Source organism: Doryrhamphus excisus, linkage group LG3 (genome assembly GCF_037039965.1).
Source record: "Doryrhamphus excisus strain RoL-2023G ecotype Guam linkage group LG3, RoL_Dexc_Guam_v1.1, whole genome shotgun sequence".
In the NCBI taxonomy this organism is placed as follows: Eukaryota; Metazoa; Chordata; class Actinopteri; order Syngnathiformes; family Syngnathidae; genus Doryrhamphus; species Doryrhamphus excisus.
The window spans coordinates 22,817,610-22,843,776 of NC_136359.1; the positions used below are offsets into that span (position 1 = coordinate 22,817,610).

The window sequence follows — 26,167 nt, forward strand, 5'->3', positions numbered from 1 at the left end:
TATTATGTCATTGTGTACTTTGGTATGTGACAAAAAATTAAATAAAAGTAAAATAAAGTAAAAAAAAAACACTTAAACTATATTAGGAAAGCAGGAAGTGAACAAATTTAACAGTTACTGATTGTAAAAGTACCAGATGGAGGAGTAGGATTTAATAAGCTTTGCTTTTTCCTACTCCCTTTTGGACATGTGCAACTGTGAACTGATTATGTGATGCATTCAATTGTAATCTGATGCATGTTCAAATGAAATAAAACCATTACCATAACAATCTAAATTTTAAAGTGCAAATATATGTACATCAAAAACAATAACCTATGGAGTAACAAGGTGTAGAATTGCAGTAACCAAAATTTTGTTTCACTTGAATTAACTTATTCGACATAAGTCCAGTATTGCACAATTGAAGCTTATTGTACATAACAGTGAGGTGTGTGTTTTAATAGTGCAAACATAAATAATGTTCATTTATGATTGTTAATGATTGTTCATTGCAGTGATGCTTTGAGAAAGAAGCTGTCCCTGAGTCTGTTTGTCCGGGTTTTGTGTGACCTGTACCGCCTGCCTGAGATTAGCAGGTCAAACAGGTACATCTGGTAAAACAAAATGTTCTGTCATTTGTTGGACTACCTTCTGAGAAAAGATTGTGTTGAGGCGGACTTGGAGAAAATGAAGGCAGTGCTAGAGTTGTTGACCCCTCAGGCTAGGAAGGCACTGTCGTCACATGTAACTTAAGCAGATTTATACATTTCAGCCGCCTTGCAGCACTCCTATCTGCATTAATATTGACCAAGATCACTGTACTGTAGAACCCCCACACATAAAAAAACAACACAGGGGCTCAAGCAGCTGTTTACTACCACCACCCCAATCCCGATCCAACCTGACCCTTCATCGTACATCATGGAAGAAGCAGCTTTATCTAAAAGTTCTCAAGATCTAAAGGTGCACCCATTTGCTTTTTATTACAGGCGCCTCTTCCCAACAGAAAGGAAATTACAACGTAACATAGAATTAACTGTTGGTGGTCAAACTGGCCTTGGAGGAGTGGTGCTTACCTGATGGAGGGGACTGAACAAACATTTCTGGTATGTAGACCTCGAAAATCATCCATTCTGCCACACGGTTCAACCTACCTTAACCTAGATCGTTTGGCGATTCCACTTCCAGTTCACCTATAACTCTAGAATTATTAAACCTGGCACCCGCTTTCACGGACCCTCTGGTTTGGTGTCAGGAGGCATGATTTTACCCCCTTCACGGATAATTATTGTACTCAGCATGCATTCTGACCCTTAATTACGCTTGTACTTACATTACTCTCGAAACCTGGAATTTCCCTTCATGTCTTACGTATACATTTGCGTTTTCACGATCTCAGTACTAACGCCAACTTCTCTTTCTACTTACGAACGTGAACACACGTTCCTCTTTGAATTTCATTTGTTTTTGTTCCATGCACAAATTGTGAATGAATTAGGGTTGTCAAATGATGAAAGATTTTCATCAGAGAAATCACAGATTAATTAATCATGAATAATCACCATTTGCAACTATATCTGAAATATGCCTAATTTCACAGATGAATGACCTGACCGGATTGTACGTATTTATTAGGCTGTCAATCGATTAAAATATGCAATTGTTTGAAAAAAAAAAATCAATCGCGATTTAATCGCAGTTTGTCCTCAGTTAACTCACAATTAATCACATTTAATCGCAGATAGAAATAGGTTTTTAATCCATAATAAGTAGGGAAAATATCTTTGTGGTAAACGTTTCGATGTACAACTACAACGATAATTACATCAAATTTTATGCAAAAGTATATCAATTATGGAACTACGGGCCAATCAGCAAGCTTTATTTGTATTACTATTTTTTTTTTACTATTAGCTCATAAACTCGCCCACAAACATTCAGCAAATACAAAACGTGAGCGAGTGAGACCTCTCACGCTGACATGTTTTTGTTTATTTGTGTCAGCTCAAAATAAGATTTTTGATTATTTATGAAAATTCTGAATGTTTGTGAGTAAAAAAAGCCTATTTAGGAACATTCAGAAAGAATTATTATTAAACATTTACCTCAGGGGTCTCAAACTCAATTTACCTGGGGGCCACTGGAGCTAGGGTCTGGGCGAAGCTGGGACGCATCAGGTTTTCCAAAAAAAAAAACCAACAAAAAAACGCATTCATTAAAAACAGAAAAAGGAATAAACTTTGCTTTGGTTCCGATTTTCTACAATAAAAGCTCTGATAAAACATTCCACTGTTCTCAAATATCTTAATTTTTATTTTTCTACACAAAATAAGATGAAAAATAAATAAACAAATCAAGAATAAAGAAAATCAATCAATCAGTAATAAATAAATAAATATAATAATAATAAAACGGCAAATAATAAAAACTCAAGAAACCACACATAATTGGTGGGTAAACATTTTTTTTTCAGATTCAAATTAACAAAGAATTATTAGAGCCCTGTAGACATGACAAAACAACTTTTGCAACTGCAGGGTCTTGTGACACATGCTAACTCGCAAACTAGAGAGCTAGCGACCTCCAAGTAGTAGCCTCCAAGTTATTTCCTTTAAACTTAAAAAGCCAAAAACTTACCACTTCCACACGGATAGGGAGGATAACTATTAACAGTTATTTAACCTTTAACATGAACATTAATCAAACGTAATAATTTTTTCTGGGTACATGATACCATACAGCATCCATATCAAACTTGCGCAGGCTGCACTAACATTAAATGTTCATATCAAGGCAGGGGCCTCAAACTAGTGTCCTGCGGGCCACATTTGGCCCGTGGGCCACGTGTTTGAGACCCCTGATTTACCTCAATGCAACTTCATGAAATGTACAAAAGAAAATACCTAAAACATTGGGCAATAGTCATAAAACATTTCATAAAAATTGCAAACTCAGTGTGCGGGGTGTTTGCTCTGGTGCGCATGCGTTAAATTCACGTTAAATATCGTAATTACTGAAATAAATGAGTTACCGTGTTATTTTTGATTGTCCTAAATAATAACAACGACCACCGACAGCATGACAGGACTACACAGTGCAATGACAGCACTGAAGACGCTTTATTTCAAGCATGAATAAGCTCAGTCATAACCTTGACTCTGCAGTTTTTCTTCAACTTTTTAGATATACTGTATATTTCAGCAAAACTGTGTTGGAATTCCAAATTGTAGAACCTAAAGAGCAAATTGTTATATACAGCATATGTATATAACATCACCTGTGCAACTCATTTTTCTTTTTTTCCAGGAAAGAATGGCGATGCTGGACAACCTCACGGAAGAAACGGTGGGGATGGCACTTGGATCAGTTAACACTACCTCCAATACCAGCCTGTTTGATTCCACAAACAATATTACTTTATTACCTTATTATCCACATACATGGTATGTGGCTACAAGCTACATTCTAGCATACCTCTTAATTTTCCTGCTGTGTGTTGTGGGGAATATCCTTGTGTGCCTCATCGTTCTGGGAAGCCGTCGTATGCAAACTGTCACTAACATTTTCATCCTAAACCTGGCCGTCAGTGACCTTCTGGTGGGCATCTTCTGCATCCCTACAACACTTGTGGACAACCTTATTACAGGTAATAAAATGTCACTCTGACACTAATGTGATGCAAGAAGTTTGAAACTATTGACGGTAGCAACTCATTTTAATTTGAAGCTTAAAAATCCTGTCAAGAACGAAATATAGAAATACGGACATATGATGCTCGAGATTGATCTGCTTCCTGAATACAGAAGAGGAGCCCTTGAGCAAGGCAAAGACTCCCCCTCCCCATACAATTCAGCTTTAGTCATTATTCTAAACGGGATAGAATATAGAAGCTCAATGCCACAAAACATCTGCCAATTGTGTTAATGATCATGAATTAGTAAGCATGTTTATGCAAAAATTATTGTGTGAAGGTGGCAAGGACGTAGTAAGACAATAAAAATGAGGATCTAGAGTGGAAACCAAAAACGGTTGGAGTTCCATCGAAATACATTTGTTTTAATCTGTCAACTGTATTTCACACTGGATGCTAAAATGCTAAAGCTAGTCACCATTGAGCGACGTCTTGAAGTAACCTCTTTTCTTGAGGACCTTCGGACTGTACAGGCTCTACTTCCGGATCGGATTCTAAATCCAACACATATGACTGTATGTTAATAGTAGACAATTTAGTCCACGGCAGAGTGGGTGGAATACATTAAAACGGACAATTTTCACAGGAAACACGAAATCCAAAGAAATCCAGCTGAATAGGTGCAGATTCTGGAAGAACTATAAAGCTTTCTGTGCTGGTTATTGTTTGTAGCTGCTCTATAGGAGTCCACAATTCAATACAAAGGGAAGAGAAATCAGCATAACAGGTCACTTATTAAACTTTGGAAAACGCTCGACAGATTGGTTTTCAGCGTTCGTGTTGGAAAAGCTAAAATGGAGCTAGCGTGAGTTTCGATCATTGGGTCTGTGAAATCAATGTTCCGGTAATGTTTGAAATAATCAAAATAAGGCAAAATACTCTAAGTATTACATGTTATCATCAATGTACTTGTTCATGCATGAGTTTTTTTTAGAGGGCTTTGTAGTCGAAATAGGTGTGCTCATATTAGCTTAGTTTTGCTAGCTTTTTATTTCAATAGGTTGAATTTAAGCTTCACTATTTTTGTCCACTCGTTATGGCTTTGGTTTAAAGGGGACCTACTATACTCATTTTTGGCCCTTTGTATTGAGATGTGCCTCCTATAGACCAGCTACATGCGATAAACCGCACAGAAAGCTTTCTAGATGTTCCAGAATCAGCACCTATTCCAACTGTATGTCTTTGTTTTTCCCAAATAGTCTATTTTACTTTATTCATACATACATGGCCCACCCGCAGGCATGCTTACTCTGCTCTTATTGATCACACTCCCAAGTGTTCCCAAGGACTTCTGGACTACTGCCGATCACTTTATTGATAGTAAATGACTAAACACTTTGGTGAGCGACTTGAAAAGTGGTTAGCTCGTGAGCTAACTTACCGTGTATGAACTCAAAGAGTGGTAACCGAGGTCCACGTTAATGTTGATACAACATCGGTAAAGGAAATTTGGTCATTACACCATTTTTGTGGGACTACCGATGTTTTAAAAAACTTTAAAAAAAATTCCGAAATCGATTCACTCCCTTCCAAACCTTATTATCTGAAACCTAAGCATAGTTTAACACGATAATACAACATTCTAACTACATTTATAGGCCAGAAACGTGGAAAAGGCATAATAGGTCCCCTTAAAGCCTGCATATTCATGTCATATTGGAAGTTGAAAGTTCAATAATCATTATAAAGCAATACATACAGCTAATGATAAAGCCTCATTTTGGGGGGGGGGGGGTCCCACTCCCATACATCATACAACGTACTCTGCTCATCGAATGCACACAGAGCAATTAACAACTTCATGCTGTGTCTCCTTTCTGCTGTGTCAGGCGTTCAGGCGCACCCGTAATTTGGACTGTTGAGCGCTAATTGTTTTTCATTTTTATTGACATATCTGCTGCGACAATTGGGGTTACACCAACAGTAATGTTTCAGGGGTGATATGTCATCAGTCAGGTAATCAATCAATCAAACAAAAAAACAGAAACCCCACATCGATTTATTGTATCTTACTATATTGATGAACACATGCGTTCTAATGTGCCACCAAGTCAGCTTTTGCTGGCTTCTGATTGGCCAAAATGCTATTTTTTTTTTAAACTCCATTCGTGTGGACGGACATTTTGGGGGTATATATGAGTTTATATACTTTATATTATATTTTATATATGAGAAAATATCTGAGCTCGTACCTTAATGTGATACTTCTTGAGCCACTCCTTTGTTGTCTTGGCCGTATGTTTGTTTAGTTGGCGGACAGATCTTTAGTGTTCAAGGTGAGGTTAGGAAGCATTCAGGAACCACTGACCTCTCAATGCACTGAAGTCTTCTTGTACCCTTTGCAGAGAAACAACCTTTAAAGCATATTCAGCATGGCAAGTCGACTTAGTACCAAAGAGTTCTTTTTTTTTTTCAGTAATTTGACTTTGTCACATTGCCACATGCTTTCCCTAAATCATCCGCATATTCATTGGCAAACTTCTAAATGTCTTGTATTCATGCTGGAGGGCACGGCTGGATATCAGTCGATAACAGCAAACTGTGGCGCCAGTGGTTTCCATGGTGACTCCGGCCTCCAATACTCTGAGATCAGTAACAAGCTTTTCCCTTGCAATCCTGGGCTTGTTGTTCTATTAATTATCCTTATTCTATGAGATGAAATGCTGTTTTGCAATTTTCTATGATTGAAGTATTCATACTAATCATGTTCATGTGGCTTTCACTGTAAAAAGCCACTGCCCTTCCAAACAGTGCAGAGGAAGGTGCTGTATAATGCTTTACACATCGGAGCTTTGTATAAAAAAGCTACAAACCTTGCCTGTGCTTGTCATCAAGGAAGATGTAGTCACCCATGCAATTCCAACTGCATATGTAGATATTTTTTATGACACTCTTGTTTATACTAAGGCCATTAGTATGTCCTGTGTGTTGAGAATAGTTGAGTACAAGAATAAACGTGCTTCCCGTCTTCACTCAGAGCCTGCATGCTGTCATTCCGCATTGTGAAACGCCCCTTACACATTAGGTTTGGGCGATAATAGTAATAAAGAAGAAGTCTAGAACACGATTAGTATCAATACTTCAATCATATTTCAACAGTTCAATTTCACACATGCACAAATAATACAAGATGATCAATGGTGTCCCACAATGAACAACAGCATAGTCAAATGTAAGTCATTGATAAGTTGCTGTTACATGTACTTACCAGAAGAGGGTGCTACTCAGCAACCACACCGAGTCATGTTAACGAAATAAACACGGCATCATTTGTTATTTGCCTTTAAATTGTGCTGGTTTAACAAAAAAAAAATTCAATTGCCAACGTTTGATGGGAAAATACAATAAAATAAAAAAAAATACTAACAAACCAGAAATCAATAATTCAATAGGTAACTAAGGTGTTTTTACGTACTTTTTTTTGTCTCGACTACCGGGTTATGTTCTTAACCTACTGCATTTGGCAACATTATATGCAAATTAGACAATTACATAATTTACCGACTTCTGGCTTCTAGAACAGGCGATAGCTACTTTTTTTAAGGAACTGAGGAAACGGCGAAAGGATGACAAAAAATATATTGCCTCATTACTGAAGATCTCGAGATTTTTTACGGCATCAGTAGAAAATTATACCGCCGACTGTGAGCCGAGTTCCAGTCGGCTACTGGGTGGCAGACACCAACACCTCACCTATGTGCGAAATAACCGTGGTCGAACCGGAAATGGGTCAGGCTTCCCATCGGTACATTGAAATTGACATGGCTGGATCAGAAGTTGCTATATTTATTATTACCCCACGATATGTGTACAGTGTATGTTTATTCAAATGATCTGTAAGACTTATTATTTCATTCTTTTTTAATGATCTGTGATGCTGAGCTGCAATGATAGTAAAGAGGGAAATAACTGTATTTTTTTCTGTGTGTTCAGAACTGTTTAAAGTTTTTCAGTTGACTTTATCTCAGCAGCCGAATGAGAAGAGATCAGACGAAAAAAGAAAAAAAAAAACACCAGCAGTGACACAACAAGCTTTATACAGCTTTCTTGTGAATTGCACCATGTACGGAACAAGTTTAAGATCACAACGTGCATACTGCAATACATTAAGAGAGATGTAATATTCGACCATAACCATACAGGCAGTGTGTTTGATGCAGGTGTACCTAATGTTGTGGCCAGTTAGTGCGGCAGTCAATCGGTTACTGTTACCACTGTCTGTGTTATATTGTAAATAGCACGCATTTTTTTATGATGACTTCATGCAATAAGACAGAAATATATTTCAAGGAAAATAGAGCTCATGCTATGCTACCCCTGATGCAAAAGTGACTGATGTATCTATTTATTCTCCACATTATTATTTATTAATATACGGGAGCCAGGAAACGAGATTTCATTGGCAATTTCACTGCTGTGTTATTGTGCAATGACAATAATCTATCTATCTATCTAATACAAGCCTGCACAGCGCTGTCTTGTCAAATGTACCGCGAACATTATAAGACAAGTTAGTAGCTTTAGGTATAAAGTAGAAAAAAAGAATAAATGGATGAAAATTGCCTACTACAATAGCATCAGCATTCAGACACTGCATCAAAATCAGAAATGAATCAGAAGTACAAAGAAGAATAAATAGATGAAAAATGGCTGACTCCTTTCAGCATTCATACAATAATGTACAGATGGACACTTGATATTTGGATATTTATTTGTATATTTCTCTGGTACACATTTTGAGTCGTTGCTGTGTTAAGCTGCTGTGTGATGATTAGTGTTCTTTGTAAAATAACAGACTGTTATATTGAATGACACAATTTTTAAATGACTTATGATGTGGACCTATCTCTTATAGTCTGGTGTACAGATGGTTTTGTTCCTCAAAATTTAGTGGGTGTGGCTTATACGTCGGTATGGCTTATTTTATTTAAAGTAACCACTCCCCCCGCCCCATTTTGAAATCTATTGTCTTTCCTTTTTTAAACAGGTTGGCCCTTTTCCAACACGGTGTGCAAGATGAGCGGTTTTGTTCAGGGTGTGTCTGTGTCTGCATCGGTCTTCACGTTGGTGGCGATAGCTGTTGAAAGGTTGGTAAACATGTTGCTGATACTTTTTCTTTTGACAGAACGTGAATGTATAAACCAAACGTACACATCAAAAATATGCGTACGGCATTTCCCACATGTTTATTCAAATGTATAAAAATCCATTGGTGATGAGAATGTGTAGCATGTAGACCAGGGGTCTCAAACTCAATTTACCTGGGGGCCACTGGAGCTAGGGTCTGGGCAAGGCTTGGCCGCATCAGGTTTTCCAAAAAAAAAACCCCACATTTATTAAAAACAGAAAAATATACTAACTTTTTCGGTGCTTTGGTTCCGATTTTCTACAATAAAAGCTCTGATAAAACATTCCACTGTTCTCAAATATCTTAATTTTTATTTTTCTGCACAAAATAAGATGAAAAATAAATAAACAAATCAAGAATAAAGAAAATCAATCAATCAGTAATAAATAAATATAATAATAATAATAAAACAGCAAATAATAAAAACTTAAGAAACCACATATAGTTGGTGGGTAGACAAATTATTTTTTTTCTGATTAAAATTAACAAATTTCCTTTCAAATAGCCAAAAACTTACCACTTCCACACGGATAGGGAGGATAACTATTAACAGTTATTTAACCTTTAACATGAACATTAATCAAACGTAATAATTTTTTCTGGGTACATGATACCATACAGCATCCATATCAAAATTGCGGGGGCCGCACTAACATTAAACTTTCATATCAAGGCGGGGGCCTCAAACTAGTGTCCTGCGGGCCACATTTGGCCCACGGGGCGCGTGTTTGAGACCCCTGATATAGACAGTCCTTTGAGGACAAGCTAATACATGAAGTGTTTCATTTAGATGTTTTTTTCAATTTAATTTCACTTTCGGTCTGCACGGCGGTCGAGTGGTTAGCGCGCAGACCTCACAGCTAGGAGACACAAGTTCAATCCCACCCTCGGACGTCTCTGTGTGGAGTTTGCATGTTCTCCCTGTGCATGTGTGGGTTTTCTCCGGGTCCTCCCACATTCCAAAAACATGCTAGGTTAATTGGTGACTCCAAATTGTCCATAGGTATGAATGTGAGTGTGAATGGTTGTTTGTCTATATGTGCCCTGTGATTGGCTGGCCACCAGTCCTGAAGATAGCTGGGATAGGCTCCAGCACATCCGCGACCCTCATGAGGATAAGCGGTACAAAATGAATGAATTTCACTTTCTTAGGATGTAATTAAATAAAAACTTGTTATGGATTTATTTTATTTACATTTGATAATTAAGTAAAAAAAATAGCCAACTAATTACGAAATATGAAAATGTGATACTCTCAGGTGACTGAATATGCACTGAAGCCCTTAAGGCATTTTTTAATTCCTGAAACGCACAACAGGTGCTGTATAATGCTTTACACATCGGAGCTTTGTATAAAAAGATACAAACCTTAACCCATATAATGAAATATACTGAAATCGTAAAAACGCATTTATTTATTAATAACAAACTGGCTACATTTGCTTACAGGATGTTAGCCTCTGCACACATTGCTACTAAATCTCCAACAAATTGTAATGCCTGTGCTTGTCATTACGGAAGATGTAGTCACCCATGCAATTCCAACTGCATATGTAGATATTTTTTTATGACACTTTGTCATTGTTTACACTAAGGCCATTAGTACGTATGTCATGTGTGTTGAGAATAGTTGGGTACAAGAATAAACGTGCTTCGCGTCTTCACTCAGAGTCTGCACGCTGTCATTCCGCATTGTGGAACGCCCCTTCCACATTAGGTTTGAGCGATAATAGTCTTCCAGTGATGACTTAGTACACCGGTATAAATGAAGCCCATTCTCATTATAAACACTAAACCGCCTCCTCCCGAACAAAACAGGTTGAAAGGCAATAAACACCGGCAAAGGTTGGTGGCACGGGGGTTAGCATGCGTGCTAATTTTCACCACTTTAATATATGAAGAAAAAGCATGTGGGAATATACGTACGTGGAGTTTTATACATCTGACGGCAAGACTGTGAATGCATTTTTTCCGATTCGGTGAGATTTGTACACCTGAATATAAGTACACATTTTGTACACACTCTTTAATTTTACAATACAGTGGATTCCCACATATTCATGGCCCTACAAATTCACCATTGAGTCGATAAGAATTTCTTAATACATGATAATACAGGTAAAATATATGGCATACATATTCCAATTTTAGAAATCCCACAAATATTTTATGTTTTTTTATGCATCACTTGTGGTTTTTCATCAAGTGTTGAAATTTCATACATTCATACCTATGGAATTGCCAATTAACCTAGCATATTTTTGGAATGTGGAAGGAAACCGGAGTACCCGGAGAACACATGCAAACTCCACACAGAGAAATGCCCGAGCAGGGAATCAAACTCGGGTCTCCTAGCTGTGTGGTCTTCGCGCCAACCCCTCAAATCACACTGGTACATATATTGTTATTATATACGTATGTTATTGTATATTTCTTTGGTACACATTTTGAGTCGTTGCTGTGTTAAGTCGCTGTGTGATGATTAGTGTTCTATTTGTAAAGCAGACTATCCTCCCTATTCCCCAATCAGCAGTTTACAGATTACACTAATAAGTGTAATCGGTGATCTGTGACTTTGATCCAAAAAACTGAGGGGTACAGTGCCAGAAAACATATCATATTTACAACATTTAAATATACAAAATACAAAATTTAACAACAACAACCCAATTTCGTTATTTGATGTGGCCTGGTGTTTAAAGTGCTCCTGAAAAAAGGCACACAAACAAAGAGTAGTCACCGCCGGTCCTCCTTCAACCTTGCCTGCCCGAGGAGGAGCACTCATTGTCGTATACACTTTGTCAGAAGCCGGACGTGAGGCCACCACATTTACGAACTGCAGACAATCTTGGCACAATATCGATAGTGGAAACGTACAAAGAAGAATAACTAGATGGAAACTAGCCCTCAAACTAACCCCTCAAATCACACTGGTACATATATTGTTATTATATATGTTATTGTATATTTCTTTGGTACACATTTTGAGTCGTTGCTGTGTTAAGTCGCTGTGTGATGACAGGTGTTCCATTTGTAAAGCAGACTATCCTCCTTATTCCCCAATCGGCAGATTACAGATTACACTAATAAGTGCAATCGGTAATCATATATATCATATCATATCATATATCGGTGTCATATTTAGTAAAAGAACAACAACACAATTTCGTTATTTGATGTGGCCTGGTGTTTAAAGTGCTCCTGAAAAAAGGCACACAAACAAAGAGTAGGCACCGCCGGTCCTCCTTCAACCTTGCCTGCCCGAGGAGGAGCACTCATTGTCGTATACACTTTGTCAGAAGCCGGACGTGTAGTCTTGAATTGTTTTGACATATTTGACGCCAAAAATCTATATTTTGGTCGATGGGATGGTCCTGTTTGGTAGATATGGCAGTGTCAGTGTCAGAAATATTTATAGCCTTAATAATAGTTCATCTACAGCATGTTGGAAATTTTCATTCCTCTGTAATGATTGAGGATGATGAGATGGCCCTTTATTGATCCTGTCACTTATACAGAAGTACAGGTTTGTGCAATCATCCGCCCATACATATACTTTACATTTGAAGTGTAAATATTGGAGATATATTGACTGTTAAAAATATGAAACATATTAATTCTTGAAAAGGGATGTCTTGTACAATATTGTGGAGATGATGATGATGCCTTTGTGTGCCTATGATATGAAGTATAATGGTTTTTCCTATTGTGATGTCTGGGTTATTTCCAATTGGTGAGTGAGTGGACAGTGCAACCTTGGAGCCTTTGATACAAATTGTGTTCCACCAAGCTGTGAGAGCTGAGGCTATAGAGATGTTTTGAAAGCAGGTATCCTTTTTCATTGTTTGCTCAATAGGACGAATGAAAGGTGTAATTCTGCAGAGTGCCTGTGTGATGAAGAATGATTGACTTGACAGGTTATATAGTTCAAATTTGGCCTCAAACAACCCTCCTTGAGTTTTGGGCTTTTAGAATGTTGATAGTTTTATACGTACTTTGGTATTTTTCTAGTAGAATTGAGATATTGTTGTGATAAGGCAGTTGAGCCACGGTAAAAATATGAAAGTGACAGGATCGTAGTAAATACGTAATTCATTTTAGGAAGAACTGACATTTTAGTTTTGAGATTCTTTCCGACAGTGAGATTTGTGGATTCCTAAATAATTTAATAATTTTTGGATTCCTAAATAATTTGGTGAAACTGTCAGGTGAGGGCTACCGCATCCTTTTGTTCCATGAAAAGTGGAGGATTTGGATAAGTTGATAGTATAATTAGATATACTGTAGATTAGAATGATTAAAGAGTTGCTCATTTTTTGAGCTGTGGAGTACTATAGAGCAGCTAAACACAATAACCCTTACAGAAAACACTCAAGATCAGGGGTCTCAAACTCATGGGACGCTAGTTCGAGGCCCCCGCCTTGATATGAAAGTTTCATTTGTTTTTTGATTTGCTTATTTATTTTTCCATCTTATTTTGTGTCAAAAAAGAAAAATTAACATTAAACATTTATTTAATAATTTAATAATAAATAAAAATTAATTTGTTCATTTGTTTCACTTGTTTCATTTGTTTTTTGATTTGCTTATTTATTTTTCCATCTTATTTAAAAAACAAAATTAATATTAAACATTTATTTAATAATTTAATAATAAATTTTAATAATAAATAAAAAATAATTTATAATAATTGATTATAATTCAATGATTTATCCGAGCTTTTGCAAAGAACCAAAGTGGAGGGTATAGCAGAAGCATTGAAGACTATTATATTATATATATTTTTTCCTTATATATATATATATTTTTTCCATATATATATATATATATATATATATTTTTTTTTTTTTTTTTTTTTACCTGATGCGGCCCAGCGTCACCCAGACCCTAGTTCCAGTGGCCCCCAGGTAAATTGAGTTTGAGACCCTGCTCTAGATCTTCCGGAATCTGCACCTATTCCAGCTATATATCCTTGAATTTATGCTTTCCACCAAAATGATCTGTTTAATTCATTCCACACGCAGCCCGCCACTGGGCACGCCCACTGTGTTGTGATTCCACGAAGGAGCACCACTTTCTAATATAGTGGTTATAGGAGTTAATAAAGATAATAAATTAATAAAGTGTGCTTCATGGCGGTCGAGTGGTTAGCATACAGACCTCACAGCTAGGAGACCAGGGTTCAATTCCACCTTCTGCAATCTCTGTGTGGAGTTTGCATGTTCTCTCCGGGTACTCTGATTTCTTGAATGTGAGTGTGAATGGTTGTTTGTCTATATGTGCCCTGTGATTGGCTGGCGACCAGTCCGGGGTCTACCCCGCCTTTCACCCGAAGACAGCTGGGATAGACTTACCGTGTATGAACTCAAAGAGTAGGCACCGCTGGTGCTCCTCCAACCTTGCCTGCTCGAGGAGCAGCACTCATTGTCGTACACACTTTGTCAGAAGCACCGTTGGTGCCGTGGAGCTCAGGAGAACCTCGTAAAAACACAGAAGCAGAGCTTTTGAAGTGCGAATTGTTGTGAGGTAATGGTGGCTGTTGGTGAGATGTATACATCCATCCATCTGTTTTCTATGCCGCTTATCCTCACTTGGGTTGCAGGGGTAATCTGTTCATCCATCATGTTACATTATCATTCATTAGTGATGAGTACCTATACATATTCCTATTTAAAATGCATGTCATATGTGATGCATATTGAAGAGAGACATGGGAGAGTTGTGAAGCTGAATCGAATATAATAATTACTGCGCGGTTATTGCACATATTGATGCAAAATTAATGTTAACATCAAGCTAGCAGTAGGATTTAGGGGGTGATTGAACCATAACTATCATGAAAGTGGGAATCTACTGTTCTACAATCAGTCAATGTATTCATTCATTCATTCATCTTCTACCGTTTATCCTCACGAGGGTCGCGCGGGGTGCTGGAGCCTATCCCAGCTGTCTTCGGGCGAGAGGCAGGGGTACACCCTGGGATTAGTCGCCAGCCAATCACAGGGCACATATAGACAAACAACCATTCACACTCACATTCATACCTACGGACAATTTGGAGTCGCTAATTAACCTAGCATGTTTTTGGAATGTGGGAGGAAACCGGAGTACCCGGAGAACACATGCAAACTCCACACAGAGAGATGCCCGAGCAGGGAATCGAACTCGGGTCTCCTAGCTGTGTGGCCTTCGCACCAACCCCTCAAATCACACTGGTACATATATTGTTATTATATATGTTATTGTATATTTCTTTGGTACACATTTTGAGTCGTTGCTGTGTTAAGTCGCTGTGTGATGAACTCGTGTCTGCGCGCTAACCACTCGCCCGCCGTGCCGCCCAGTCAATGTATTTTTGTTTTATTTTTAATTGCTTAAATCGTCTTTGAAAATTGTTTTGTCTTATGGAATATAATATTTTATATTTTTCACCGACAGATTTCGCTGCATCGTGTACCCTCTGCACCCCAAAGCGACGCTATGCATTGCTAAGGCAGCTATTGGGTTAATCTGGGTGCTAGCGATGGCTATCATGTGTCCAGCTGCGGTTGCGTTGACTGTGGAGGAAGTTTCTTTCCACAACATGGTCTGCAACGATGACTTCAACCACACAATGCCCGTATACGTCTGCTACGAAAACTTCGGCAACCCAAAAATGACGAAGGTTTACACAGTGGTTCTCTTTGCTCACATCTACATGGTCCCGTTGATGATCATCACGGTGACGTATGGCTGCATCGGGGTCAAACTGTGTTCACCCGGTTTTGCAAATAGAAGGCCGCAGGGTGCCAACGTCCAGAGAGTCATTTCTCAAAAAAAGATACAAGCGATAAAGATGCTTATTCTTGTGACCTTGCTTTTTATGTTGTCATGGTTACCACTTTGGACGCTGATGATAATGGCAGACTTTGCCGGATTGGAAAGTGACCAGATAGATCTGTTGACTAGCTACATCTTCCCCTTTGCTCATTGGCTGGCTTTTGCTAATTCCAGCATTAACCCCGTAGTCTACGGCTACTACAATGACAACTTTAAAAGAGGATTCCAAGTGGTGTGCAGGTCCAGGAATTTTTCCTGTCTGGTACCGAGTAAAATGTGGAGAAGGATTTCGGGATGTTTTCGGAAAGAAAGTGTACCGACGCCTTTTGAAGCTCCCAACTGCAGAGATAGCGACGGACATAAAAACCGGCTCTTATTTGGACTGAGAAACAGAATCCACAATCACAACAACAAACCCGTGCTGAACCTGGGCGCAAGGGGGGGGCGGACGGGTGCGAGAAGCAGTTCTGAGCAAGGCATCGAAATGTCAGCCGTGGGGAAAAAAAACAATCATTGTGACAACTTGGGGAAGGCGATCGCCGGGCCGGTTTCAGTGAATCAAGCATGGGATAACTGAGGGTTAGGCAAACCATGGCCTGGGGGCCACATCTGATCCGGCAAGTGTATAATCCGGCTTTTAAACATACAAGCTAGCTACATGACTGGTCCTCCTTTAACCTTGCCTGCCGGAGGAGGAGCACTCATTGTCGTACACACTTTGTCGGAAGCCAATATCGATAGTGGAAATGTGTTCCCTCACTCATACAGATAAAATAACGCTGTACCAGTTTCAGTGAATCAAGCATGCGATAACTGAGTTTAGAGTTTAGATCAGGGTTAGGCAAACCATGGCCTTGGGGCCACATCTGATCCGGCAAGTGTAGAATCCGGCTTTCAAATTTATTTAATATAAAAATTAAACATACAAGCTAGCTACATGACATGCAAGTCAGGTCGATATGCGAACGCTGTACCAGTTTCAGAGTTAGGCAAACCATGGCCTTGGGGCCACATCTGATCCGGCAAGTGTAGAATCTGGCGTTCAAAGTATTTAATATAAACATTAAACATACAAGCTAGCTACATGACATGCAAGTCGGGTCAATATGCGAACGCTGTGCCCGTTTCAGTGAATCAAGCATGGGATAACTGAGTTTAGACTTTAGATCAGAGTTAGGCAAACCATGTCCTGGGGGCCACTTCTGGCCCGGCAAGTGTAGAATCTGGCTTTCAAAGTATTTAATATAAACATTAAACATACAAGCTAGCTACATGACATGCAAGTCGGGTCAATATGCGAACGTTGTACCAGTTTCAGGGTTAGGCAAACCATGGCCTTGGGGCCACTTCTGGCCCGGCAAGTGTGGAATCCGGCTTTCAAAGTATTTAATATACACATTAAACATACAAGCTAGCTACATGTCTGGTCGTCCTTCAACCTTGCCTGCCCGAGGAGGAGCACTCATTGTCGTACACACTTTGTCAGAAGCCAATATCGTTCCCACACTCTTACAGATAAAATAAGACAAATAATTGCAGGTGGACTTAAAACCGTGTTTTCTGGCCTACTGGACTATTTTATTTAACTCAATGTGTCCCTTGAGTCAAAAGGTTTGCCCACCCCTCCTTCATATGAACCTAAACACAACTTTGCATACATAGTTCATAGAAAAATACTTGACGACCTCTACAAAAAACAGCCAAACTACCTCCACTCCGAGTGTAAATTGTGAAGTAACATGGTAAGAACTTACCATGCTTTTTTGACACCTCATTACTTACCTCGTTTACGGACTGATGACGCAGCATCAGCAGCAACTGCAGGTTAGCATCTCGCTCGAGAATACGGTCATGAAAACATCGTATAAAAAAAAGTAGGGTTGTCACAATACCAGAATTTCAGTCGATACCGGTGAATTTCCACAATTATAAAATACATATTTGATACCACAATAACGATTCAAAAGCAGAACCGATGTATTTTTTAAATGGCCGACTTTATTGAAGATCAGTCAGTTTAGCCTAGTTTAGCTATGCAGCTATTATTATTATTATTATTGTTGTTGTTATTTTGGATGCAAAATATCTCCACATATGACTTTGACTCCTTGGCTTATCGATGTGTGTTCAGCCGAAGTTGCTGAAGCCATTAAAAAAAAAAAATTAAATAAAAAAATCTTGAAAAAGCAGGCAATTATGTATTTTTCGCATGTTGATATCACCATTGTACTCAAGTATCGGTTCTTAAATTTTAGCCGCATTATTCATTGTATCGTAAACAAACACAGCAGACAAACATTGAGTTTAAATAAATGAGATGACTATAAGCTGTATGCCAGGGGGTCTCAAACTCAATTTACTTGGGGGGCCACTGGGCCACTTAGGGTCTGGGCGAGACTGGGCCGCATCAGGTTTTCCAAAAAAACACATTTATTAAAAACAGAAAAATGAATAAACTTTGCTTTGGTTTCGATTTTCTACAATAAAAGCTCTGATAAAACATTCCACTGTTCTCAAATATCTTAATTTTTATTTTTCTACACAAAATAAGATGAAAAATAAATAAACAAATCAAGAATAAAGAAAATCAATCAATCAGTAATGGATAAATAAATATAATAATAATAAAAACTTAAGAAACCACTTATAGTTGGTGGGTAGACAAATTATTTTTTTCAGATTAAAATGAACAAAGCATTATTAGAGCCCTGTAGACATGACAAAACACGACTATAGTCACATTTATACTCTTTTTATTTACAACATATTGCGCAACTGCAGGGTCTTGAGACGCATGCTAACTCGCAAACTAGAGAGCTAGCGACCTAAACGGTAGCCTTCAAGTTATTTCCTTTCAACTTAAATTGCCAAAAACTTACCACTTCCACACGCATAGGGAGGATAACTATTAACAGTTATGTAACCTTTAACATGAACATTAATCAAACGTAATATTTTTTTCTGCGTACATGATACCATAAACTTATATATATCAAGGCAGGGGCCTCAAACTAGTGTCCTGTGTGCCACATTTGGCCCGCGGGCCGCGTGTTTGAGACCCCTGCTGTATGCCAAGAAAAAGTGTCAGACACTGATCTACCTCATTGAAATATCCTACCTATAAAATGACAGTGATGACAAGAGGATGTACTGGGAAAACAGGATGTCTGGTCACCATAATGTTACCTTAGCTGTGCACGTTTTTTGTGACAGTGAGAGTCATTATTTATTTACAGACTGTGTACGTTACTTTTTGTTATCAAAAGCGGGAGATTTTTCGGGTTGAATGTGATTGTTACTCTAATATTTATTTTAAGTTTACTAATTCAGATGAATAAAACACACTCCGATTATGCATACATGCATTGTTTGCACATGGCGCTTGTGCACATGTGGTGCAGAAATTGATTTTACATTCATCAATATGACGGGAGCGCTATGTTTTGTTTTTTTTTTTGGTGTTATATGCTTGTTTGTCCTTTTTTTTGTCCATTACTGGTAAAATGATGTAAAATATATTATGTTTAATTTTTTTTTTTTTTCAAAATTGTACATTCTAGAAAGCCTCTCTGGATAGATTGTATTGTGGCATGAGTACAAAAACATGTTGTCCATTCATTAGTCATTTGTAATTACAATGTAAAACTTTAATTATTGTCTATAATGTGTTTTGTGTTATCATTTTTGTAGATATGGAATGGATTAATTTTATTTACATGATTTTCTATGGGAAAATTTGCTTTGGTTAGAGTCCGTTCTGGTTTAAGTCGGACCTTAAGTGGAACAAATTCATGACATTAACCAAGGCACCGCTGTATTTCTTTAAATGTTCATAAATGTTGTTAATTTATTCATGTTGTATGTTTTTGTATTGCATGTACTTGTGTTACTGTTATTGGCAATTGTTTCATAAAGAAACACAACTTTGTCTTTGATGCGACTATAATGCTTTATTTACTTTTCTGACCTATAAATGGAGTTTAAAATGTTGTATTCTCGTGTTAAACCATGCCAAGCTATTTGTTTACAATTCCTAAAGACGCCACGTTGGAGTTCCTGATTCCCTACCAGCAAAAGAAATGCATTGTTTCATGTTTCATGAACATGGAGGAGGCCAGTATGCAGCTGGAATAGCCGACAAACTTGCTGAAGTTTTTTTTAACGTGACTTAACTTGTGTCAAAGAGTCGGAAGAGCAAGCAGTAATAACAGTTTATCAGCGTCATGTGTTTATTTTGTTTAATTCATGGAGCAAAAGTCTGTGTAGCATTATAGAGTGTGCATACGGGGGTTTGCTAATAGCCGTTTCCCACCACAATTATGGGCTTTAAGTCCCGCAAAAAAAAGGATGTGATGCTAAAATGCTAAAGCTAATTACCATTGAAAGACGTCTTGAAGTAACCTCTTTTCTTGAGAAACTTCAAATGTCCAGTCGCTACTTCTGTATCGAATTTTGGATCCAACACATGGCTGTATGGTTAAAGCGGACATTTTAAAAGATAAATCGCCGTTTATTGTTAATTTCTGTGGGTGGAATACATTAAACCCATCCCTTTTCCCGAGAAGCACAAAATCCAAAGAAATTCAGCTGAATAGGTGCAGATTCTGGAAGAACTCTGTGCTGGTTATTGTGTGTAGCTGCTCTATAGGAGTCCACAACTCATTAAATAGGGACGAAAAATGAGCATAATAGGTCCCCTTTAACCCTTAGATGCATGAGTGACTGGACCCTACACTCTAACATAAGTGGGTCAAAAATGACCCATATTAGAATTAATGCGTTTTTATGACAATTTTGGTTAGGAATAATCACTTGTATGATATTTAGTATTATATTTAGGAGTTGATAAGTTGATAAGAATCAAAGGTTCCTATTGGATTCCATAGAAAATGCTTGGGGTAGTAACACAAAAACTAAAATTTCTTAAAATGTATAAAAGGTAAGTTAAAAATATGAATGGCATGATATCAAAAACGCGTTTTTTTAGGAATACCTGGAATATGAAATGATTAAAAAAATTAATTACAAAGATATTTCAAGTAAAACAACCTGACCGGGTCATTTTTGACCCACTTATGGAAGGTTGGGGTAGTAACACAAAAACAAAAATTTCTTAAAATGTATAAAAGGTAAGTTAAAAATGTAAATGGCATGATATCAAAAACATGTTTTTTGAGGAATACCTGGAATATGAAATTATCAAAAAATTTCATTACAAAGATATTTCAAGAAAACAACCTGACCGGGTCATTTTTGACCCACTTATGGAAGGTTGGGGTAGTAACAAAAACTAAAATTTCTTAAAATTTATAAAAGGTAAGTTAAAAATATGAATGGCATGATATCAAAAACATGTTTTTTGAGGAATACCTGGAATATGAAATTATCAAAAAATTTAATGACAAAGATATTTCAAGAAAACAACCTGACCGGGTCATTTTTGACCCACTTATGGAAGGTTGGGGTAGTAACACAAAAACAAAAATTTCTTCAAATGTATAAGGTAAATTAAAAATGTGAATGGCATGATATCAAAACAAAATGCATTGTTAAACGTTCCCTGGCCTGCTCATACATCTCCATTCAATATGAAAATAGATTACTATAACTATATTTTAAGATGAAAATAGCGTCCTATGTTATGCATGTTTTTGGTATGAATCTGTTAAAAGTGATGTTTATGTTATGTTTACTTAATAAAGTCAATTCTGGACTATCTGCACCGTAATTTCATATATAAAATCATCTTTCTTTGATTCATTATGCCGCTGTTGTGCCGTGCAAATGCTATGCTGTTTTCAGTATTTCTGTTAAATATTTAAAAAGTACTCCTTTGATTGTTTTGTACTCGGCTCTGACTTTGTGTTGCACCAGAAAATGACGGAATATTCATGAAAATGAGAATGAGGATGAAGAAACTGAGCTCACGATTGCTGTTGTACTAACAGAGGAGTGAGTATAAGCAACTGCAATGCCAGCACTGGAGAGAAAGCCACTGGCGGCCAATGAAAGTCCAATTCATATCTGAAGAGGAACCTTCTTATTTCCTGCAGCCAGTCTGGACAACTAAGAGCTCCTCAGACTGAGATAAGAAAAAGTGGCTCATCTCGACAATGTGTGTGTGTGTGTTTGTGTGTGAGGGTAACAATACGAACAAGGTGTGTTTGTACTAGCCATCATGCATCATGATTATTATGATACGTGTCTAAAAGCTAATCTATCTCAAAACTTATTTACAACAAAAAGAAAATATTCCATTCCTAACAACACAAACAAAAGAGCTAAGAATTAAGCTGTACAAAAACTGTATTTACATTTAATGTGTGCAAAAATGGCGACCAATGGAGTGTAGGCAGTAATGGCCTCTCTGCTAATATTTAATGAAAAAGAAGTATCATCTCTGGGAAACAAGATGACTTGGTTACTTGCACATGGAACGTTTGAAGGAGACCCACATGCTCCCAACGGGGCTAATGAAGAGCAATCGGCTGAAGACGGAAGGAGGAATGCTGACTGCTATTCCGAGCTAATAAGGCTAATTGATGATAGGAGCTTGTTGTTGATTCAACATGGAAATTGCTTGATGATGGCGGAGCCTTAAAATACTGAAATATTCATATGTAGAATAGTTCAAATGTTCATTATATTATATATTTCTGGAAAAAGTAAGAATAATATTTCAATATTGAACAAACACTCTATTGCTCTGTGGTTCTACCATATCTTATTTATTGTGTGGAAATATGGGCTAATAACTATAAAATCAATCTTCACTCGCTAAATGTACTGCAAAAAAGGCCAGTAAGGATAATTCATAATGCCGCCTACAGAGAACATATTAACTCCTTATTTCTAAAATTACAAATACTTCAACTTGCTGATATAGTTCATCTTCAAACAGCTAAAACTCATTATGTCATTGGATGCTCATATCACCTTGAACTTTGGTACGAGACAAAAAATAAAAAAATATATATATTTTTTAATTAAAAAAATCTTTAATGTTTAAAAATTTAATAATATTTTTTATAATAATAATTTGTTAAATAATATATATTTTTTAAATATATATTTTTTAATTACAAAAAACCCAAACAATATTAGGAAAGCAGGAAGTGAACAAATCATTATATTGACAGTTACTATGGTACCCATTATGTCATTGGATGCTCATATCACCACCTACTTTGGTACGTGACAAAAAATAAAAAAATATATATATTTTTTTAATTTAAAAAATCTTTAATGTTTAAAAAAATAAATATTTTATAATAATTTGTTAAATAATATTTTTTTTTTACAAAAAAACAATTACAAAAAACCCCAAACTATATTAGGAAAACAGGAAGTGAACAAATAATCACTATATTGACAGTTACTATGGTACCCATTATGTCATTGGATGCTCATATCACCTCCTACTTCGGTACGTGACAAAAAATTAAAAAATTAAAACTTAAACTATATTAGGAAAGCAGGAAGTGAACAAATGTAACAGTTACTGATTGTAAAAGTACCAGATGGAGGGGTAAGATTTAATAAGCTTTGCTTCTTCCTACTCCTTTTGGACATGTGGAACTGTGAACTGATTATGTGATGCATTCAATTGTAATCTGATGCATGTTCAAATGAAATAAAACCATTACCATTAGCATGATAATAATAATAATAATAATAATAAGCCTATATACTTCATTGACCAAAATAAGCATGATGGACAATGAAAGAGTAACCAAGAGCGGAGAATGTTATTACAGCATTGAGATGCAGGAGAAGGCATGAATGAATTATGGATTAAAACATAGCCACGATACTGACATGCTACCTCCTCCAAGGCAGCTGTCCTTGTAGCACAAAATGAAGACAATGTTGTATTTCCAGACTTGAAGAGGAGACTATAAAGAAGAGAAGATGACAAGCAGGGTCTTTCAGATAGAAGAATAGCAGAAGAAGAGCAAGACAGTGATGATGAAGGCCATCTCGTCAACGTGGAACCGCACAAAGAATGACATACCTACGAGCGACACCATCCAACATGAAAAACATCCCGCATCGTTATAATGACATCAAACAAGATTCAAAATTTTGATGACACGTTTCAGCGGGAGACGTATTCAGTTGTCAGATGGAACACGGCACAACGGAATAACTCAATGCAGAGGAAGAGTGATGAATTATCTCCAAGGCAACAGCACAAGACAAACACACAGGACGGCTACGTCAGGCACTTTAAATGGCAGCGGACCCTCAAGATATCTCAGTGGAAAGTGGAGGAGCGACAATCAGGAGACCAGTCACATGATAAAAGAAAAGCCAATCACAGGGCACATAAAGTCAAACAACCATTCACACTCACATTCATACCTATGGACAATTTGGAGTTGATAATTAACCTAGCATGTTTTTGGAATGTGGGAGGAAACCGGAGTACCCGGAAAAAACCCACGCATGCACGGGAAGAACATGCAAACTCCACACAGAGATGTCCAAGCAGTGGGGAATCGAACCCGGGTATCCTAGCTGTGAGACCTGGCAAAACGGTAACAGCAACAAAGTCAACTATAATGGGTAATATGAACAGAAAGATGACTGTAGGGGTGTTATTTCATGTCTAGAGGGCTCTATAAATATTCATTCATTCATTTTCGAACGAGAGGCGGGGTACACCCTGGACTGGTGGCCAGCCAATCACAGGGCACATAAAGTCAAACAACCATTCACACTCACATTCACACCTATGGACAATTTGGAGTCGCTAATTAACCTAGCATGTTTTTGGAATGTGGGAGGAAACCGGAGTACCCGGAGAAAACCCACGCATGCACGGGGAGAACATGTAAATTCCACACAGAGATGTCTGAGCGGGGAATCGAACCCAAGCCTCCTAGCTGTGAGACCTGGCAAAGCGCAACAGCAACAGAGTCAACTATAATGGGTAATATGAATGGAAAGCTGACTATAGGGGTGCTATTTCATGTCTAGAGGGCTCTATAAATATTCATTAATTTTCTACTGCTTTTTCCTCACGAGGGTCGCGGGGGTGCTGGAGCCTATCCCAGCTGTCTTCGGACGAGAGGCGGGGTACACCCTGGACTGGTGGCCAGCCAATCACAGGGCATATAAAGTCAAACAACCATTCACACTCACATTCACACCTATGGACAATTTGGAGTCGCTAATTAACCTAGCATGTTTTTGGAATGTGGGAGGAAACCGGAGTACCCGGAGAAAACCCACGCATGCACGGGGAGAACATGTAAATTCCACACAGAGATGTCTGAGCGGGGAATCGAACCCGAGCCTCCTAGCTGTGAGACCTGGCAAAGCGCAACAGCAACAGAGTCAACTATAATGGGTAATATGAATGGAAAGCTGACTGTAGGGGTGCTATTTCATGTCTAGAGGGCTCTATAAATATTCATTAATTTTCTACCGCTTTTTCCTCACGAGGGTCGCGGGGGTGCTGGAACCTATCCCAGCTGTCTTCGGACGAGAGGCGGGGTACACCCTGGACTGGTGGCCAGCCAATCACAGAGCACATACATATAGTCAAACAACCATTCACACTCACATTCATACCTATGGACAATTTGGAGTCGCTAATTAACCTAGCATGTTTTTGGAATGTGGGAGGAAAACCGGAGTACCCGGAGAAAACCCACGCATGCACAGGGGAGAACATGCAAACTCCACACAGAGATGGCCGAAAGTGGAATTGAACCCTGATCTCCTAGCGGTGAGGTCTGCGCGCTAACCACTTGAACACCGTGCAGCCCAAGTTTTAGTTACTTTTTTATAATATATTCCAGTAGTGTTTAAATGCATGGTTATTGCCTAAGTACAGCCTTTACATGATAACATGTATTTTGTTCTGGGATTTGAACTGTCTACCACTTACCACTTAAGGTCGGGTCACAGGGAAGCCCAGACTTTCCTCTAACTGGCACTTTGTCCAGATCCTTGGCAGATCGTGCACTGGGTCTTCCCCCGAGGAATCCTAAATTCCTTCACTTGGGGCTGAATCACCAACCTGGAGATGGCGACCCTTGTCCAGGGGGACGAGAACCATGGACTCGGACTTGTCATCCCGGCTGCTTCACACTCGGCCGTGAACCGATCCAGTGAGATTTGAAGAGTCACGCCTGGTTGAACCTCGCTGAAACCCCATCATCTGCAAAAAAGGCAGAAACCCAATCCCGCGTCCCCCCCCCCCCAAAAAAAAACGGAACCCCTGAACACCCCTGGCTGTGCCTGAAAATGGGTCCAAATTATTGCCGGCAATGCGAACCAAACTAACACTGGTCATACAGTCTGAATTAGGTAATGCAGTACTCCATATTACTGCAGTACTCTCCACAGAATTTCCTCTGTACTTCACAGAAATTCACTTATCACAGTCGGGTATTAAGCCAATGAACTGCGATAAACGAGGGATTATGATATTGATATTAATCGACACATTAGTAGTACATGTGTACAAAGTTTCCAACAAATATTGGGATAAGTTTTATCCTAATGTACGTATTTGAAACTATACATTGCTAAAA

At 38.1% G+C, this 26,167-nt stretch overlaps 1 protein-coding gene across 1 annotated transcript; it reads left to right on the forward strand.

The window, feature by feature from the left end:
* Nucleotides 1-1,063: 1,063 nt before the first annotated feature.
* npffr1l2 (neuropeptide FF receptor 1 like 2) lies at nucleotides 1,064-16,421 on the forward strand. The gene is made up of 4 exons (XM_078789188.1): nucleotides 1,064-1,088; nucleotides 3,289-3,628; nucleotides 8,661-8,760; nucleotides 15,240-16,421. The coding sequence occupies exons 2-4, from the start codon at nucleotides 3,295-3,297 to the stop codon at nucleotides 16,195-16,197; spliced, it is 1,392 nt and encodes a 463-aa protein (XP_078645314.1). The 5' UTR covers nucleotides 1,064-1,088; nucleotides 3,289-3,294; the 3' UTR covers nucleotides 16,198-16,421.
* The last annotated feature ends 9,746 nt before the right edge of the window (nucleotides 16,422-26,167 follow it).